Source organism: Diabrotica virgifera, chromosome 4 (assembly GCF_917563875.1).
Source record: "Diabrotica virgifera virgifera chromosome 4, PGI_DIABVI_V3a".
Classification (NCBI taxonomy): domain Eukaryota; kingdom Metazoa; phylum Arthropoda; class Insecta; order Coleoptera; family Chrysomelidae; genus Diabrotica; species Diabrotica virgifera.
Window position 1 is genome coordinate 28,839,352 of NC_065446.1, and position 19,959 is coordinate 28,859,310.

The 19,959-nt window shown below is 33.7% G+C and overlaps 1 protein-coding gene across 1 annotated transcript in view; it reads left to right on the plus strand.

Moving 5' to 3' along the window:
* The window catches only part of LOC126882970 (extended synaptotagmin-2-like), a gene marked incomplete at its 5' end in the record, with an annotated part of 104,435 nt that overhangs the window by 16,772 nt on the left and 67,704 nt on the right, over window positions 1–19,959 (plus strand). Inside the window, 2 exon segments of the mRNA XM_050648097.1 lie at window positions 1,164–1,334; window positions 6,804–6,889. Coding sequence (XP_050504054.1) covers window positions 1,164–1,334; window positions 6,804–6,889 — 257 coding nt within the window.

Genomic DNA, 19,959 nt, shown 5'->3' on the forward strand with positions numbered 1-19,959 from the left:
TTCTTCTATTGTGTTTGTTTTCCTATTCATAATATCTCGTACTCGTTCATTCGTTATGTGTGAGACTCTACAGATGCAGACCGATCTTCTTCCAGTGCGAGCAACTTCTGTTCTGTTCGCTTATTCAGTTGCCAGGCTTCGCTTCCATACAGTACCACGCTTTTAAAGATGTTATTATGTGTTTTCTTCTCTTTTAATACAGTTTTTGACCAAAGTAGTGAGTTCAAAGCTCTTACCACTTTCTTTCCTTTAACAATTCTTCCCTCTATTTCGAATGCTATTCTTCCACTTTGTTGGATTCTCATTTCAAGGTATATATAATCAGAGGTTGACTCGACAACCATATTGTAATATTCAAACGAGCGTTCGTTTTTATATACGACTTTATTAATTTATTTACACAAGTTTTCTTTACAAATCCCTAGCTTAAACTAAACTCAAATAAAAGCGCGCTCCGCTTAAATAGCAAATAACGTTATTCTCGATCATTCCAGACTTCGCCACCTCTAGGTATTGTGTGACCTTCCACATACCGCACGTCTCTCTCCACCGATTCCACGTATATCGTGGTTCCACCAGAATGTTCTGGAGATGGAACTGGAGTTTGGAACTGCTACCGGTGATTCATTGTTTTGCTACAACATCATCCTCTAGTTGTGACTCGTTTTTCTGTCCTCCTTTACACACATATTTGGTTTTCTCTATATTGACGTATATGCCCCATTTTTTGTATTCTCGAAACAGCCGGTTTGTCATAAATATTAGATCATCTTTAATCTGAGCAATCACGTACCATGAAGCTATCTGATAATCCGTTGTTGATTTTTATGTTTACTTGGATGTTGTTATAGAATTTTTTCCGTGCTTTTATTAAAGTTATATTAATAAGGGATTTTTCCGCGACTTGCCATAATTTACACAGTGATACGGTATCATATGCCTTAGTTAGATCGACGAATAGTAGATGTATTTCTCTGTCTTTGGCTACTTTTTTTTCGTTGAGTTTGTTGAGCGTGAAGATCGGAATCCTGCTTGTTGTTAGACATGTTTTTTTCGAAATTTTAGTCTTAGCATTGAACTGAAGTTCAATGATGAACATTATTTTTTTAATTTTTATTTATACATAGAATTATCTTTACCTTATTGGTGTATTATATTTACAGGGAGTCCTTAGAGTGCACGTTTTCGAAGCTAGCCATCTGATGAAGAAGGACATCAGTGTCCTCGGCAAAGGTAAATCCGATCCTTATGCCGTTGTCACCGTTGGAGCACAAGAGTTTAAAACAAAAGTCATCGACAATACTGTTGATCCCAAATGGGATTTCTGGTGCGAGGTAAGTTTGTCTATATTTTATCTGCATGACATCCACTTCTAAAACACAACACATAACATTATTTACACGTAGTAGAGCAAAATTCAATTGCCTTGGACCAGAAAAGAGAAATATTTAAACACATAGAAAATTGTGTCGTCTGATCACGTTACTAAAATTTTTAATACAGCGTTGTAAAAATTGCCGGCAAATAATGCTCTTTGCATTGAGGCTTGCGCAAGCTACCAAGTAATGATTATTTAGGCTGGGTACAAGCTCAACTGTAAAGTGGAATAGTGTACGAAATAAATCATTTGAATATGTCTTAAAGTTTTATTTTCATAAAAATATTAACCAATAGTAGTAAAGAGAATACTTCAGATTAATCTCATCTCGCGTTAATTATCAGAGGATCATGGTATAAATTGTATATAAATATATAATCAAAAACCTTTCTACCATGTGTAAGGTCTATTTTACTTCTTAACACATTTCTTCCATTCTTTGCGATTTCGCGTCAACATATTTGCATCTGTTCATGTAACTCCCCTTCTCTCCAATATCCTTCCGATTACTTCATCCCATGTCTGTCTTGGTCTTGCGATTTGTAAGTACCTATATTTTCTTTTCATCTTGCAGCACTTTTTGTTGTGTTAAAGTGTGATCCTGTACACTACTGCCACTATCCTGTTTGTGCTTCATCTAATGTATGTTCTGCCATTATTCTTTTTTTTTTTTGTGTGAATTTGATGGCCTTGGCCGAGCTAATTAGCGAGGTCATTATTCTTATCGTTTGTTAATGATTTCTGAGTTTCATACAATGTACATAGCAATGTCAATCCTCTGTAGTTACTAAATTCTTTCCTATCTCCTTTTTTGTTGATGGGTACCTCTATTATTAGTGACACTTTCCAATCTTCCGATATTTTCTACATTTTATTCATTATTTTTAGTAATATTTGTTCTTCTTTTTTCCGATGTTTTGTATAATTTCTGCTGTTATTCAGTATTGTTGCTGTTATTTAGTGCTGTTGCAGAGCAGTATTATGTTTTTATTTTTCTCTTGGCTTGCATTTACCTTTCATCTTATCTGTTTTTCATTATTTTGGTTTTGGATATGTTAATTCTTAGTAATTGCCCATTGTAAGTTGCTAATCATTTTTGCCGGGTGCTCAATTTTTTCGAAGCTTTCAATTTTTTTTAATCTTTAGTAGAAATGCTGTAGACAAGTTCCCATATTATCTTAAAACATAATGAAATGTTTCATATTGTCTTAATCATCCGACATTTCAGTAAAAAATTGTAAACTATTCGTACTTTCAGTTATACTTATATGTACATAATATACCAAATTTATTCGACTTTCTTATGAACTTAACCGACAATCAAATGGTAATTAGTAACAGAGTGACGTTGAAATGAGATAATTGGAAATAAAATATTATTATAAATTATATGACTAACTAAAAATCCTATTTAGCAGGTGGCCGTAGCTATAAATAACGATTATATTGTCCTTTTCATGATCATTTTTCAGTGCGTAACAAATGATAGGAAAAAGGGTAAGTCCGTGATCATACACATTTATGACATTTATTCTAACATGACATTTTAGTTAAATCTGACAGTTGTCACATTTTATTTTCAATTTGGAATAAAAACAAATCAAATGTGTTTCTTGCATTTATAAAATGGTATTTTCTTTGATTTGTATAGTCTTATAAATACAGATTATATTTGTAATATTATTATCTAATTAAAAAAAAATTATTTTTTTAATATGGCGCCATCTATTGACAACTAGAATAACTAGAATAAATGTTATAAAAATGTCACCGACGAAATGTAATCACCGACGTGCCTTTTTTTCTGTCACATACAATTTAATGCTTTAGAAAGAAATCGAAAAACTGTGACGCACTGAAAGATGATCATGAGAAATACTGTACGAAATAAACGATTTATGTACATCCGGATGTTTTAAACATATCTCGTCTAAGTCTAAAACATCCGGAAAATATCTTTCAAAATTTAAACCTAATGTTACTAAAGACCTGCAGTCAGATCTTGTTTATAAAGCAAATTGTAAAGATTGTAATTCAACATACATTTGACAAACACACCAATATCTACACAGAAGGGCTGTTGCACACAAACATAGTGTAACAACTAATAAATTCAACACTGCAACCTTAGCTAGGCATTCTATAGAAAATAACCATGATTTTTACTTCAAAAATGTATTTTTTCTACGAGTGTGCAAAAATGTCTACTTTCGCGCACGCGTTTTAGCTTAGAAAGTTTTACTTTTCCGCACGCGTTTTACTTTTCCGCACGCGTTTAGATATTTTAATATGGCCTTAAAATAATTACTATAATACATGCAATAAACTAATATTTAGATATTATTTACTATTTTATTTCAAATGTATCTTATTGTATTCCTGTTTTAATGAAATTAACGCGACAATTCGATGAAATAAAATTATTTTGACATAATATTCGAAAGTCAAATCGGTAGACAATAACAGTCGTTTTGAATCATCGTCATGGAAACCAAGATCGTCGTCATGCTAACATTGAAAGTTTGGTTTTGACAACCTTGTCAAAGAATTAATTTGTGTATGTTATTTTCATATTAATTTAATTAATTGATTAAGATTTGGTCATTTTTTAAAGACTCGTAGAAAAAATATTGTTCCTAACTCTTGCAGAAAGTCTCTTCGGCAAGACTCCCGCTTCGCGTCGTTCGGCAAACTGCAGTCGCGTGCGGAAAAGTATGACTTTCTGCACTTGTTAGGAAAATAACTATTGGAAAAAGAACAGAACTACAACAGCAGATGTATATTGATGATTTGTATACAGAAAGATCAAAATTGTATCAATAATAAAACCGATATCAATGATCTCCCCGATATTTTCGCAATCATATTCGTTTATTAATTCTATATAACCTAACCTAAAAAAATCTGTCCGAGCCTAAAAAATGATATTTATAATTTGTTAAAAAAATGTTAATAAATTAGGACTACTTTTCGCATGAGCAACCTCTTGAACTTTAAGGGTTATCTCATAACCCTTACAACTTTTCGATTTGTTTAAGGGCTCCCGCATGCATACAACTTTTTAGTCGAACAACTATTTAGTCCAGTCGTGAAGGTATTGCCATTTGTTTTCGACTAAACTATTTAGTTGTGTAGGGTGAGCAGTAGCGGATCTAGGGGTGGGGCACGGGGGCACGTGCCCCCCCCCCCCAGACGGATCAAAAATACACTAGATAGAATAGATTTTATTGGAGTATATTCCAGACTCCTTGAGTTTGTACCCTATGTGCCTCCCCCTAATCGATTTTCTGGATCCGCCCCTGAGGGCGAGTAAGTGAGTATTGGCACCGTTCGGTGGTACATGGTACAATCGATAGTTGCATTGGAGATTTCAGTGTGTCAACATGTCGAAGTTAATTTGTTGATGACTGATGATTCCCTGTGGAATTTTTTGTTGATACTTGAGGTGGGCGCGGCTCGTTGGATAATTGATTGTGCGAATATTAGGAAGGTTGTGTAATTAAGTAGCTAGTAGTAGCTGTTAAGTCCTTAACTATTCTATTTTTCATTGTTTGAAATACTTGTAAAATTTGAATTTTTGCATCAAGTTTTTCGTTGTCTGTAAAGACTGTAATGAAGGAACTACTGAAAGTGCAAAGTTTTTGTCCTCATCTACATCTCCCTTTAAGATATTCAACAAGATTGTTGAAATGTTGCATTAGCATTTTACCACAAAAAAGTGAAACAAAACACATTTTTAAATATGAATCTGAAATAAGTAACTTTCTACTGTTCAATGAAAACAATTAATTTTTATAAAAATGTCTGTAACATATTTAAAGACAATATAATATTATGTTGTAAAAAAATAAAAACCTTATTGTGTAAAAAGCATATGTATTTAAAATCCCTAAAAAGGGCTGTGTCACAAAACTTTTTCGGAATCAATATTCCATCATCAGTTTTATGACAGGTTTACATGCTTTAAGCCACCAAAATGTATGGGTAACAACCCTTAAATTGATTTTAAACAGTTGGGGTTACATTATGTTATCAGATTTTGAAGGATGTTTCAAATATTTTCAAATTAACCTCTGGCATCACATGACATCAACCATATTGGTTGAAAAATTGTAGGATAACACTGATGATGGAATATTGATTCCGAAAACGTTTTGTGATACAGCCCTTTTTAAGGATTTTAAATACATATACCTTTTACAAAATAAGGTTTTTATTTTTTTGGGATTTATGGTATACAGCCAGTACAAGAATTTTTCCTTGTGATATTTTTAATATATGTTGTGTAATTTTTTAATAATCATAATTTAAACCTCAAAGCTTATATTTTTCGTTAGACGTTTTATACTTTTATATAACAAGAAAAATTTGTTTCGGGTTGTATTTTGTTTTTATAAGCTAAAATTATATTTATTATTGCCAATTACATTTTTTATAGTTTTTAGTAAAGTTACTTTGTATTTTGAGTAGCTAGAATAGCCCCAGAAATGAATGCTTCTGGTAAAAATAACCGTTGGGCCCGTCTCTACTCCCATCTGAACGACCGTCAAACAACTGTTTAGTCGAGTGTATGCGCGGGTCCATCTAACGCCATAGGAATTGACCGGCTTGTTGATAGTTGTGCGACTTTTCAGTCAAAAGGCTATCGAGGAGATCTTTTGATTTTTTTAGTCGAGCGACAATCGAGTTGACAGTATCCATCCATCCAATGGCACTACAGCCCAAATCGAGCCTTGGCCTCCTTCAACAAGCTTCTCCAATAATTTCGATTTACTGCTGTTCTTTTCCGTGAACGCGTTCCCAGGAAGTTCCTGGCATCCTCATCAATTTCGTATTCCCATCTCTTTTTAGGTCTTCCAACAGGTTTTTTCCCTGCACTCTTGCATTTAGCAATTTTCTGGGGATTCTATTCTCATGCATGCGGACCACGTGCCCTGTCCACTGTAATCTCTGCAGTTTAGTGTATTGTGCTAGAGTTGGTTCGCTATATTGCTCGTATATTTCTCTATTATACCTAATTCGCCAGTAATATTTTTCTTTCAAACACATCTAATGCATTGGCAGATTTCTGTGTCACCACCCATGTTTCACAGCCATAACTTACTATGGGCCTGATTATTGTTTTATAGACGCGGAGTTTTGTTTTCCGGTGTACGTCTCGCGATTTGAGTATGTGGCCCATCGCGAAATAGGCTTTATTTGCCAGCACAAGCCTTCTATTTATTAGTATAGACGTTAAGAGTATATTATATTATATCCTTTGCTTGTATGTATGCGGTGGGTCTAATACTACTTCTGGAGCAAATAATATTTGTTTAAAAAACCTGTGTAAACCATTATCTCTTGTCAACGTTATCCAGTTCCTTAAGTTACTTTAATTTTTTTTATTTGGTTGACAATAGCTATTTTATTTTAATTTTGCCAGTTTCAAATACTGGAGTCAAATGGACAACAACTTTATGTACACTTATGGGACAAAGATGATACGGGTGGTGATGAAAACTTAGGAAGGTAAGACGAAAACAACGAAAAGAGATCCAAAAGTTTTCTATTTATTGATGTTCAGATTATGTATCCACCTAGTGCATGAAAATAATGGTGCATGATCTTTATTTATCGTTAGTTTAGTAGATATAAGAAAATATCCTATCGCATGTAAAAGAAAAGTACTCGATTTTTAATTATTTTAAAATCCGTCAAGGTAAAGGCTGTATATATCACCAACGTTGTTCACTGTTTTAAAGAAAGTTTAGAAACATATGGGCTTATATGGTATGGTATGGTAATCGGGGCAGGGCCCACTTGTGAGCCCTTCAGACACTTAGACCTCTTACGGCGAGTCCATTGTATCACCCCTATCTTACGGACCAGGTTCATAAGAACCTGTTCTTCGGTGTTTCTGGGGCTCAGGCTGCACCGGGCTCCCATGTCTGTCAGAATCAGCAGGGTCTGCAAATCTGCCGATGTCACCCCGAACGTCTAATCCCCCAGAAACGTTATTGCCTCACAGAAAGCCACAAGACTCTTAAGAGGCAACTCTCTCATCTGGCTCGGCTGCCTAGATGCCGATTCCAGGATCTGCCACCTCTGATATGCCAATTCTGGGCATTCTCAGAGGACATGTGAGGAGGTTTCCTCCTCCCCATTACATAGACGGCACCGTAAGCCATCAGTCCAAGCAGATGAAGGTACCGTCGGAGTCTACAGTGGCTGGTGAGCATACTGACCACCAGGTTCTGTACCATAGAAAGCACAGGACAACACTCGATAGCCCGTCTCTAAATGTCACAATGGCCCATCCGCCCATTCATTCTCAATGAGTATCCAGTGCAGTTGAGGCCATAGACGCCATCATGGCTTCGTGCTCTACAATGAGATTGACTTAATATACTTTCTAATATGAAAAAGAAAAGAAGACAGATCAGTCACTGTGAGAGACTTTAAAGACAATATTTGGGATGATGATTTGGGATGAATGCATGATAGTGAATCCAATGCATTGCATTCCAATACAATGCATTGTAGTGAAACCAATTCCCCTACAAGTTTGTCTCTAGATGAGGGTGGCACGCTAGCTACACCGTAGGGCTCCACTCTCGCCATAGTAACTTTGAACTACGCTAACACCTGCCCCGTATCCCTGTGAGGACGAACAGGTGAACGCATTAAGGAATAAAGTGGTAAATAAGGTCCAACCTCACACGTTGGATAGCACGTTGGACTACCACTCATCTCCAAATTGGGCATATACTACAAGCGCACTTCCAGCTTGGGGCTAGACATTTATGAGCTTGCAGTCCTCCGCACAGAGGTAATATGGAATGAGAATAGGGTGGTCCCACGTGAGCTCGTCTCTGATACTAAGAACGCAGACCGTTGACCAGCATCTGGCGTGAGTTTCTGCGATCTCGACAACACAGTCGACGCTCAGGGACCATGAGTATTGTACCGCCGGTGTTAGGCAACAAGAGATAGAGGAATAGACGACCCAATTCCACTTTAGACATAATATACGCAAATCAAGAAGAGATAACATGGCAACAAAGCCAAAAAGTCTCTATGCTGAGAGAGAAAGGCGTCTTTCTACCCTGGCCCATCACAACCAACTGCGCATATTAAGGTCAGAGGCAAAGTAGATTTGGGCAGCCTGCAGATAGCTGAACTAAACAACATCGAAGGTGATAATGCCTTGTAGTAAAAGTAATAATATATGTGCAATTCTTGATTTATGTAATGGAATGTCTATATTCCTAAGAAAACTTTTGGGTCTCTCGTATAAGTAGGGACATCCTACTAACAAAGTTTGGGTAAAAGTTTGGTTTTTATATAGTTTAATCGGTTGTTAACGGTATATAACAAGGCAGAGTTTTAATTTTTCAAACTAACACAACAGAATGCTTGACTCTTAAGTGTTCATGTTCTATGTCTTGAATCTATCCTAAAATTAAAACTCTTCTTACATTCTTCACTTGCTTGTATGCTTTAGCACTGCTTCATTTTATCATTCATAGGTACTTATAAAAGCAGGTTTATATTGGGCGTTTGAAAAATACAATGATGTAATATAGTATTTTATAAATGTTAAAATTTTATTTTTAACTATAAATTTAATAAAAATTGAGTCTTAATATACTCTTAAACTTTTATATGTTAAATAAAAGTTGGAAGAAAAACTAACGGTTACTTAAATGTGTATATAAGTCGAACAACGAAAATAACATTTGCATTAACGAAAATCCATTTTCCTTGTTCAATAATGCAATTTTTATTTTTGATCCCAAAGTTTCCTAAGGCTCTTACGGACCGAATGCAAAAAGTTTCATTGACATTATCTAACTCCAAAAATTCGATCGGTTTATTGCAGCATTTCCTCGCCTACATGGAATTCTCAGCTAGTTATTACTAATTCGTTAAATCATTTTAATGAACTAAATAACTAAAAATTTCAAAAAAATATTTCATATAAGCAAATAATTAAATATATCTGTTACCGGCCAAACCCGATTTCAGGCTAAACTAGTTTGTCCTAAGCGCGTAGCATAAATTAGTGTGGCCTAGGCCAAACTAGTTTGTCCTATCTCTCGTAGACGGTGACCATATCTTTTTAGAGAAAAAAAAGTACAAAAAACAAAAATGTATTAAAAACGCAAAATGTATCTTGTTATTGGACAAATCTAACTTTTTGGCATTAAAAATAAATAAACTATGTAGCAAAACATAAAAAATTATTTCAATTAAACTAAACATAACACATTACATTAACTTTGAAAAAGTTACAAGCCTGTAATTAAGAGTTTTTAGATGAGAGACCTAGAATAGACCAACTTCTTCCGGTTTTTTGCATCATTCATATTTTTCTGAACTTAAAATTAATTTAAGAAGGTCCGGCTTTGACTGAAGTAAATGAAACATTTCATACAAGTCTCATCAAAATTTGCGTACACCAGCATCGCTGCCTTGAGAGTGGATATGGACATTTGTGATTTTTCCGACGTCCAATAATAATTATTTATTACAGAAAATAAATGCTCGATAGCCGCACTAGTACCCGGAAGACAAAAAATAAATTCGCATAATATTTGTAAGTTTTTCAGTTTGAATTGATCTACACACTTAAAAACTTTAAGCCATCGATCTTGACTATTTTTTTCTTCTCTGTTCCACTCAGCAATTTTTTCACTTGTAGCCACGTCTTTCAAAATTCCCAGTTCGTCAAAGAGTTGATCTTCGTTTAACATGGTTGCCTTGATATACAATTTAAAAGCTTCGAGAGAATAACAAACATCGTTCCATGTTATTTCACTTCTAATGCGAGCTCCACACTCTCGCCGAAGTCGATCGAGGTTCAACAAGTACGAGAGTGTAGACGGCCACCTTGTGTAACTTTGCCTCACTTCGTTCTACTTCCATTCTCTGTCGGTCGGGTCATAGGGATCTTTGTCGGTATCGCACTTCCTCGAGAAGTAGAACGAGTGTGTAGAGAGGGTACTTCGGACTTCGGACTATCATCGGTCAACTTTGGCGAAGTAACTTCGCCGAGAGTGTGGAGCCCGCTTTAGATCTATGCTTTTGAATAGTTTAAATTCATGAAAATTTGTACTCCAGTTTTCTAGGTAGGTTACACATTTTGTGTAAAAATGTTTCACTTGTGCAGTGAAGTTTTGTGTACGACCACCGCACCATAAGCCTGATGTCTCACACACTTAAAATGTTTTTAAGGATCATTCGCATAAACGCATTTACCAAAAACTTGATCTTGATATTGAAGAAACCCACTTTGGATTTACACTACTAATCCAGAGATGCTTGAATGTGAACCAGGATATGTACGTCTGTTTCATAGATTACAACAAGGCTTTCGATAAAGTCCGCCACAAATAGCTAATGGACGTCCTCAAAGCAAAACAGTTACAATACAATGACCTTTGAATTATAGCAAATCTATATTTTAAACAGCAGGCACACATAAGCATTAACGAACACACATCAGAAGAGTTCAAAATTAAAAGAGGAGTGCGACAGTGGTGTGTATTGTCACTACTACTATTAAATGCATACTCTGAAGAAATTATGAAAAAAGTTCTTGAGGGAGAAACAGCAGGAATAAAGGTACCTAAATGGAACGCCAATTAACAGCATTAGACATGCGGACGACACTATCATAATAGCGGACAACCTCCAAGACCTCCAAAAGCTAATGAACAAGATAGTTGAGTATGGAGAACAATATGGATTATCAGTAAACATCAAGAAAACTAAATTTATGAGGATATCAAAAACCCAAAATATTGATAAAAGCCTGACAATTAAAGGTAAAACTTTAGAACAAGTTGAAAACTACAACTATCTTGGCACAATAATTAATCACACAAACGATTACTCCAAAGAAATCAAAGTTCGAATAGAGAAGGCAAGAACCAACTTCAATAAAATGAGAAAGGTAGTTTGTGCAAGAGAACTGAAATAATTAAGACTTGAGAGTTAGGCTGGCAAGGTGTTTTATTTTCTCGACTCTGCTTTACGGGATAGAAGCATGGTCACTTAACGCGTCGACTACTAAAAGGTTGGAAGCATTTCAACTGTGGGTGAAGGTACCTGAAGATAGCATGGACCGAGCCTGTAACAAACAACGAAGTCATGAGAAGAGTCAACAAAAGAATGGAAATATTGGAAATCATCAAGACACAACAGCTGCAATAGCTGGAACAGTATACAAAGAAATTTGTTTAAAAGTAGTAAAAGATAAAAATATTCATTTTTTAGAAAAAATAAGTACATTCGCGTGTCCTTAGAAAGGTTTTAAAGTACATTAGGACAATATTTAAAAATAAGTACTGTCCTACTTAAATAAGTACATATGGTCACCGTACGTAGGCCAAAAACACACACACTTCAGGCCAAACTAGTTTATCCTGATATAAAGACGAACACTTCAGGCCAAACTAGTTTATCCTGAATTGTATGTTTTTATATCAGGATAAACTAGTTCAGCCTAGTCTAAACCAATTTAATCTAGTCGAAAGTAATTGATTACAGATTGGTTGCTGTTTTAAACGTAAGTTTAGAAGACACTATTAAGAGTTGAAAGACTTTTAAGTATTTAGGGTAAATGATAAACCGAGATGGCACTTGTACGAAATATATAGAAACGAGAATAGTACGGACAAAACAACCCACAAAAGCACTCCATGGAGTGATATGGAAGAACACTTTAACTAAAGAAAACAAAAAAGGATTTTTCAGGGCATAGTGCTGAATATTACCCTACAAGAGCGGAAGAATGGCCAGTGACAACAATAATACGAAATAAAATACGAACAGTTCAGTTGGAGTTTATGAGAAAGAAGGTGTCTACAAATTACCAGGTAGGATAGAATAAGAACAAAAGAAATATGAAACAGAATAGAAGTCGAATGCTCAATTACAAAAAAGTTGTGGTAGTAAAAGTAGAGGCCTGAAATGGTACGGGCATGTTCAAAGAATGCCGGAGCACAGGTGGTCGAAAAGATTACTGGACTGGGACCCGCTGGGAGGAAGACGGACAGGAAGACCTGCTGTGAGATGGAAAACTCACATAGGAAATGCTATGATAGACAGAGACCTCAGAGATGGCGACTGGGAGAATAGAGTGCTATGGAAGACGAAAACGGCAAACTCATAATGGGAAAAAGCCAAGAAGAAGAAAGTAATTCAGCGAACTAGTACGGCTTAATATAAATAATAAATTGAATAAAATACTTTGGTCTTGAAAAAATAATAATTTGTATTAAAATTATAATTATTCGTAACAAACAAACAATAATATTCAGTTATATTCGCGGTCGGACGGGCAGACAGCCTAGGTCAAATTTCTCACCTTTAGTACCATCCTTGGATTATAAGCTTTCATTTGGCACCTCATTTAACATTCTACCTACCTGGTATAATGATGGAGGAGTTGAGTTCACGGACAGATAGACAGACAGACGGACGGACGGACGGACAGACAGACGGACGGACGGACAGACAGACGGACGTGGATAATTCAACGTTTTCACATTTTTTCAAAATTGGTGAAAACAATATTAATTCGTACTCGATTTTATTCGTAAGTGTATCTTTTCTTTTAATTTTTGGAAAAAACCTCATCCTTTTATTTATTATTTTTTATATTATTTAATTATACAAGAATTTATTGATTTATAGTATGTATCAATATCTTCATTCGATGTATCATATGATACAATATATCGATGTATAATTTTTTGTGCCACCCCTGTTGGGACGTGATTTGGGAATTCCCCGCATGTAAAAGTCCTTACATGTTTGCTAAATTACTTTCGACTCGGCTAAATTGGTTTAGACTAGGCCATACTAGGTTATCCTGAAGTGTGAGTCTTTATTCTATCATTTGGCCTAGGCCAAACTAGTTTGGACTGAAGTGTGTGTATTTATATCAGGATAAACTAGTTTGGCCTAGGCCATATTAGTTTATCCTAACGCGCTTAGGACCAAACTAGTTTGTCCTGAAATCGGGTTTGACCAGTAACATATCCAACAAAAACCACAACTATTTCCAAATCGCTAATGACAAAAATGATAACAAAAATTATAGAACCGGATAGATTCCTAACCTACCAGATATATAAAACAGAATTGGACTTAGGTCGAAGCGAAAGAAATTAGATTTCAACTGAGAAAATGGAGCAATGTTTATTGTATCACAAAATAACTTATGGCTATAGAGGTAGCCGTATATACCCCTCTGAAAATCTCTAATGAGAATGAAACATACATAAGGGCGTTTTATGCTTTCTGAACAAACTGAAATATAAGACGTCTCTTAATTTCGTGTTACAGCGAATAATTTTACAATATTATAAGTTTATAAAAATTTTACCTAAGTTATTGCTTGGTCACTGTTCACCCGCGTCTCGATCAAGCACATATGCTGGTTTCACACGCGGTTGCTTCTCGTGCGATTGTTTAATTTTTTTATTAGAATAGCAGTTTGTCCGATTAGTTGTTTGAGAAAAAGCGTTTGCTCAGCGATAATTAAACCCAGAGAAAAGTTCGCGTTAATAGTTGTTAAAAGTTAATAGTTTCGTTTAATAGTTTAAAACACTTTACCAATTGGTGAATTGACTTGGTGAATGTTTCTTGTTCTGCACATAAGAAATATGCATAAATGGAGATGAGTGTTTTATTTTATAATACAAACACTTTTTACAAACACTGTACATTAATAACGATTACGAATTTTAATACACAAATTTGCCATGTCTTAGCGAACCGTGAGTAAAGTGGACCGCATTCTGAGTGTCAAAATTAAACGTGATAGCGAGAGAATCGAGAATAATTCGAGTAATAAACGTAAGAATTGTCCAAGCTATGGATGTACGAAAGTAACGAGAAATCGTGAATTGAGACTGTTTGACACTCGAGACTACATTTTGAATTGGTAACTAACTTGACACAGAAGCATAGGAAATCGGCTTCTTTAGGCTTTTACAACGAAGGGGATATCAATAATTAACTTTTGTTCGTGTCTAATTTAAATTATTAGAAAATAGACCTTTTAGTTCGGTCGGCTTTTAGAGTTTCGGGGAACATAAAATCCAGTAATATCGAACTGAGGTTGTTTTTAATTAAGCCACATATGGTAAAAATTAGAAGTAAATTAGGGGTCGAGATTATAAATTTGATTTCATAGTTTAAAGATTTCCAAGTCAAAAAGGTTTGCGAGAGTCAACGGAAATATCGTATTAATTTACTGACTTTTCTCATATTCGAGTTAATTGGAAGCTGCAAAAGGGTAGATGTCTGAATACGTGTATAAAGTAGTAAAAGATGCGATAAATTATATTAAGATCGTATAAGTAGAAATATATTATCGATATGTTACAAGGTTGTAACACCCAGAGAAAGGTTCGCGTACTGATATAGATCTGTTGCCAACGAAAGCTAACACAAGAGAATCTTTACCCTTCGGCGGGTAACCGAAGAGAGATAATGTTCGTTTTCAGTTTACAAAAAGTCTCAGCAAAACTGTCTGTACTTGGGTAGGGATGAAAGTACTCTTCAGGGTTGGCTTAAGAATTATTTAAAACTAAGGATTTTAATTATGGTAAAATATAGTAAAAAATAAAATATTATTTTTTGCATGTGAAAAATTGAAAATAGTTGTAGATGAAACGCCCAGTGTAAACAATACTCTTTTCAAAGGTATTTCCTTATTTTAACAACTTCACATTACTTACATAATATGTTGATTGTTTTTCTTACGCTTTATACAGTTTATCGTCGAATCTATTGATGGTGAGCTGCAGGTGCAATTATATGATAAAGATAAAGGTCGTCATAAGGATGACAGCTTGGGAAGGTACCGAATTTCATTTTTGTAATTTTAGGCCTGGATCCCGCGTACCAAAAAAGTTGATTAATAGCAAGCTGAAAATTTGTTAACAGCTTAACGGTGTCTAGTCGGACAAACTTTGATGTACGGGAACACTGGAACGGGAGAAGTTTAAATTGTGAAACAGGTTAAAAATTTGGAACGTCAGACTATGAAAACGGCCCATGTATTTTGTCGTACAGAACCTTCCAATTGATTTGTTATACCCCAGGCTGTGGGTGAAAAAACGTGATATAATTCAGGAATTTTTGAAACCTATCAGGTGTTGTAAAGGACGATGCCAGGAATAACTTATACTAAAATGTGACCAAAAATATTGTGAGCTATTTTTTTATTGCGATTTTCATTTGTTAAATTTGCAATTTTTAAAGATTTTTAATTTTGCAGCTTAGGATATTGATTCTAGAGAAAAACTTTTTAATAGAAATTTGTAGTAAATTAAAAAACCTACAATTTGAGCTATGGTAAGTTTAATTTCATTAATTGGTTATTGCAAAACAGCCTGCGAAAGGTCCAAAATGGCCGTTTTTTACAATTGCATTATTTATTGTACAAATAATTTTTTTTATTTTTTAAAGCTTTAAAATGAAGATCTTTCAATTCCAAACATAAAAAAAATTGTAAAGCCAGATTAACGAATTTGTTGCTTAGATATTATAAATTGTTTATCCCAAGAGGTCAAATGTCGAAGGCTATAACTTTTTGAAAAAAAATCGTAGAGAGTTGGTGGAACATCCAATCTTCTTCTTAAGAGATATATTTTCATATTCTGATGTAAATAAATGCGTAAAACATTTTTAAACCTCTAATTTTTGGGTTTGAAAATAAGGGGGCAAATTTCGTTATAAATATTTAGAGCTGAAGCGGCCCTGTACATCCTATGAGTTTTTTACTTACAGATTATTGTTGCTGAAGTTGAAACGAAGATTTATAAAAAAATAAAAAATTTCTACGACCAACTGAAGCCGAGATAATTTTTGGGTTTTAAAATAAAGGGGCAAATTTCGTTATAAACATTTAGAGCTGAAGCGGCCCTGTATATCCTATGAGTTTCTAACTTACAGAGTATTAGTTGCTGAAGACGAAACGAAGATTTATAAAAAAAATTAAAATTTTCTACAACCAACTGAAGCCGAGATAATTGTTTTTTTTTCTTAAATCGTAGTGCCTTTTTTTATAACAATTAAGAAATTGTTTTACAGTCATTGACTAAAGAAATCCAAAAAGAATACTCACTACAAGAAGAAAATGTTTTATATTGTATATTATAGTAAGAAGTAACATTATTATTATTATATTTATATAACAACGAAAAAATTAAAAATATAGTTATATATTTCATATATAATATGTATCATTTTTGTAATATTATTTCTTCAGAAATGAAATTTCACATATAAAAGTTTATCAAGAAAAACAAATACAGTGGTAAATAGACTGTATATTATAATGGTAATATTATTAAGTTGTTTTCTGTCAAAATTTAATACAAGTTACGTAAAAATTTTCCGACCGCGCGGATTTGAAGCGAGCCGGGCGATTTGCAAAATTCGGCCGCTCGCAAAAGCACCGATTTTAAAAATAATTTGTGATAATTAAATGTAATTATATTTTATAATAATTTTTATTTTAAGATAATATAAGTCTTTCTTTAGTCAATGACTGTAAAATAATTTCTTAATTGTTATAAATAAAGGCACTACGACTTACGAAAAAAAAAAAAACAATTATCTCGGCTTCAGTTGGTTGTAGAAATTTTTTATTTTTTTATAAATCTTCGTTTTGTCTTCAGCAACTAATAGGATGTACAGGGCCGCTTCAGCTCTAAATGTTTATAACGAAATTTGCTCCCTTATTTTCAAACCCAAAAATTATCTCGGCTTTAGTTGGTCGTAGAAATTTTTTATTTTTGAAGTTATACTTCTTTACGCGCGATGAGGGTGAATTTTTATATGTTAAAATCAGGCGCATACGCATCACCCAGGCGCATACGCGCATTATAACTTTGTTCTGATTGGATGTTCAAATGACATGTCAAAAATTATCCAATATGGCAGCTGTAGGACAGCTGTGGTTTGGAGGAAAAGGTAAAGGTAAACAAATGTATAATATATTAGTTTTATTGTTGTGAGGACAGAAACAAAACAGTTTATAATATTGTAGTGACTTTTAAATAGTTTTTAAAAGCAACAGGTACGTAATAATTGTTAATGTATCATGGGTATAAACCTACCTGTTTGATCTGCCAAAATACATAGTATGTAATAATGTAATACTTTTATTTATATAATTTGATTACCATCAATATTCACCTAATATATTGTTTTCTTACTATATGTTTTGTTGTATTTTTTTTCAATTCTAAAGTCCACTTTACATCAACAATAAGTGAATAAGAAATTGACAAGTTATTCAAGGTCAAATTTGGCTTATACAAAACACAATTCTACATCCAATTTTGCCGTGAATAAAAAGAAAATAAAGAAATTTGACAAAATAAAACATATCCAATTGTTCTATTTCATCAAATTCCTTCATTTTCTTTTACAAACCATACATTTTGTACTCGTCAAATTTGGCCTTGAATAACTTTGTCAATTTCTTGTTCAATTTATTGTTGATGTAAAGTGCACTTAAATCATTTCAATTCAAAATTAAAATAATTTGATCAATTTTCAAAATATCACAAGTTTAATGACGTTCTACACCTTCGGCAAAGAATTAAGGATTTGCATGAAATTTTAGTATGTTATAGTTTACTTCAAAAAACTAAGACTTGATTTAAAAAAAAATGTTTTACCGTGCCGTTTAATTACTATTAAGGGTCAAAGTTAAGTTTTAACATGGGCTCTTATGGGAATTCTTAAAAAGTTAATAACTTTTGACCTAAATTTACGATTTTTAATTATTTGTGCTTAAATTAAAGGTATTTTTGTAAGGAATAACATAATAAAAAATGAGGATTGTTTACCGTACCATTATTAAATAAAAGTGAAATTACTGTTTCGCAATTTAACAAAGTTGGTAGTAGTGAGATCAGCTGCACTCATAATTATATCCGAAACGTACGTGTCAATCACATGACCTCGGTGGTCTAGTTGTTGAGCGTTAGGTCAGAGTTCGAAACGTCCCGGGTTCCAATCCTTTTACGATTCATTTTTTTTAGTTGTTTTAATAAAAAATTTTTGAAAGTGGTAGATAAGAAAGTTAGTTTAATATTTAAATAGAATACAATTACTTCGTTAAAATTATATAATAGAAGTATAACTTCTTACGTGCGTACAAAGTACACACACATTCTTTTTTTATAAATCTTCGTTTCATCTTCAGCAACAATAATCTGTAAGTTAAAAACTCATAGGATGTACAGGGCCGCTTCAGCTCTAAATGTTTATAACGAAATTTGCCCCCTTATTTTCAAACCCAAAAATTAGAGGTTTAAAAATGTTTTACGCATTTATTTACATCAGAATATGAAAATATAACTCTTTAGAAGGAGATCAGATGTTTCACCAACTCTCTACGATTTTTTTTTCAAAAAGTTATAGCCTTTGACATTTGACCTCTTGGGATAAACAATTTATAATATCTAAGCAACAAATTCGTTAATCTGGCTTTACAATTTTTTTTTATGTTTGGAATTGAAAGATCTTTATTTTAAAGCTTTAAAAAATAAAAAAAATATTTGTACAATAAATAATGCAATTGTAAAAAACGGCCATTTTGGACCTTTCGCAATAACCAATTAACCAAATTAAACTTACCGTACCTCAAATTGTAGGTTTTTTAATTTACTACAACTTTTTATTAAAAAGTTTTTCTCTAAAATCAATATCCTAAGCTGCAAAATTAAAAATCATTAAAAATTGCAAATTTAACAAATTAAAATCGCAAAAAAAAGCGCACAATATTTTTGGTTACATTTTAGTAGAAGTTATTCCTGGCATCGTCCTTTACAACACCTGATAGGTTTCAAAAATTCCTGAATTATATCCTGAAATCGACCTATTTTTCACCCACAGCGTGGGGTATTACCCTTTCATTAAACTGGCGTGCCAAAATCAGACTGCTATTTATCACTTGTCATAATTTCTGACATTTAACATGTTCTACGTTTCGGACTTATTAAAATGCCCAGTTGGTGATAAATACCCAGTCTGATTTATGCATGAGAGTTTAATGAAAGGGTAACAAATCAATTGGAAGTTCTGTCCGACAAAATACATGGGACGTTTCTACAGGGTGTTTGGTAAAGAATGGGCCATAGCTTAACCTTGGATTCCTGAGCTTAAAATAGGTCGATTTAAGCTAACTTACCTTAGTACAAAAGTTGATAATAACCGAAATACAGGGTGTCAAAGTTAAACTTTTATGTTATTTATTTCTGAATATTTCCTGACAGGCATGGGACAACAACACGAAATTTGGTAAGTGGTGCTGGTACTGTACACCCTACTAAATTATGTTAAACAAACGTTTCTGGCTGCTACCAGAGGCGTACGACGGGGGAATGTGAATGGTTGACCCTTCCCAAATTCTACGCCACTGGCGAAATTTCTATTTTAGTGCAATTTTTTTGATTCTCCAATACTTTCTATGTAAATAACATACTCTTCATTCGTAACGATAAAGCCATTAGTTTTCGAGATATTTGAAGCTAAAATCGAATAGGCATAATACATTAATC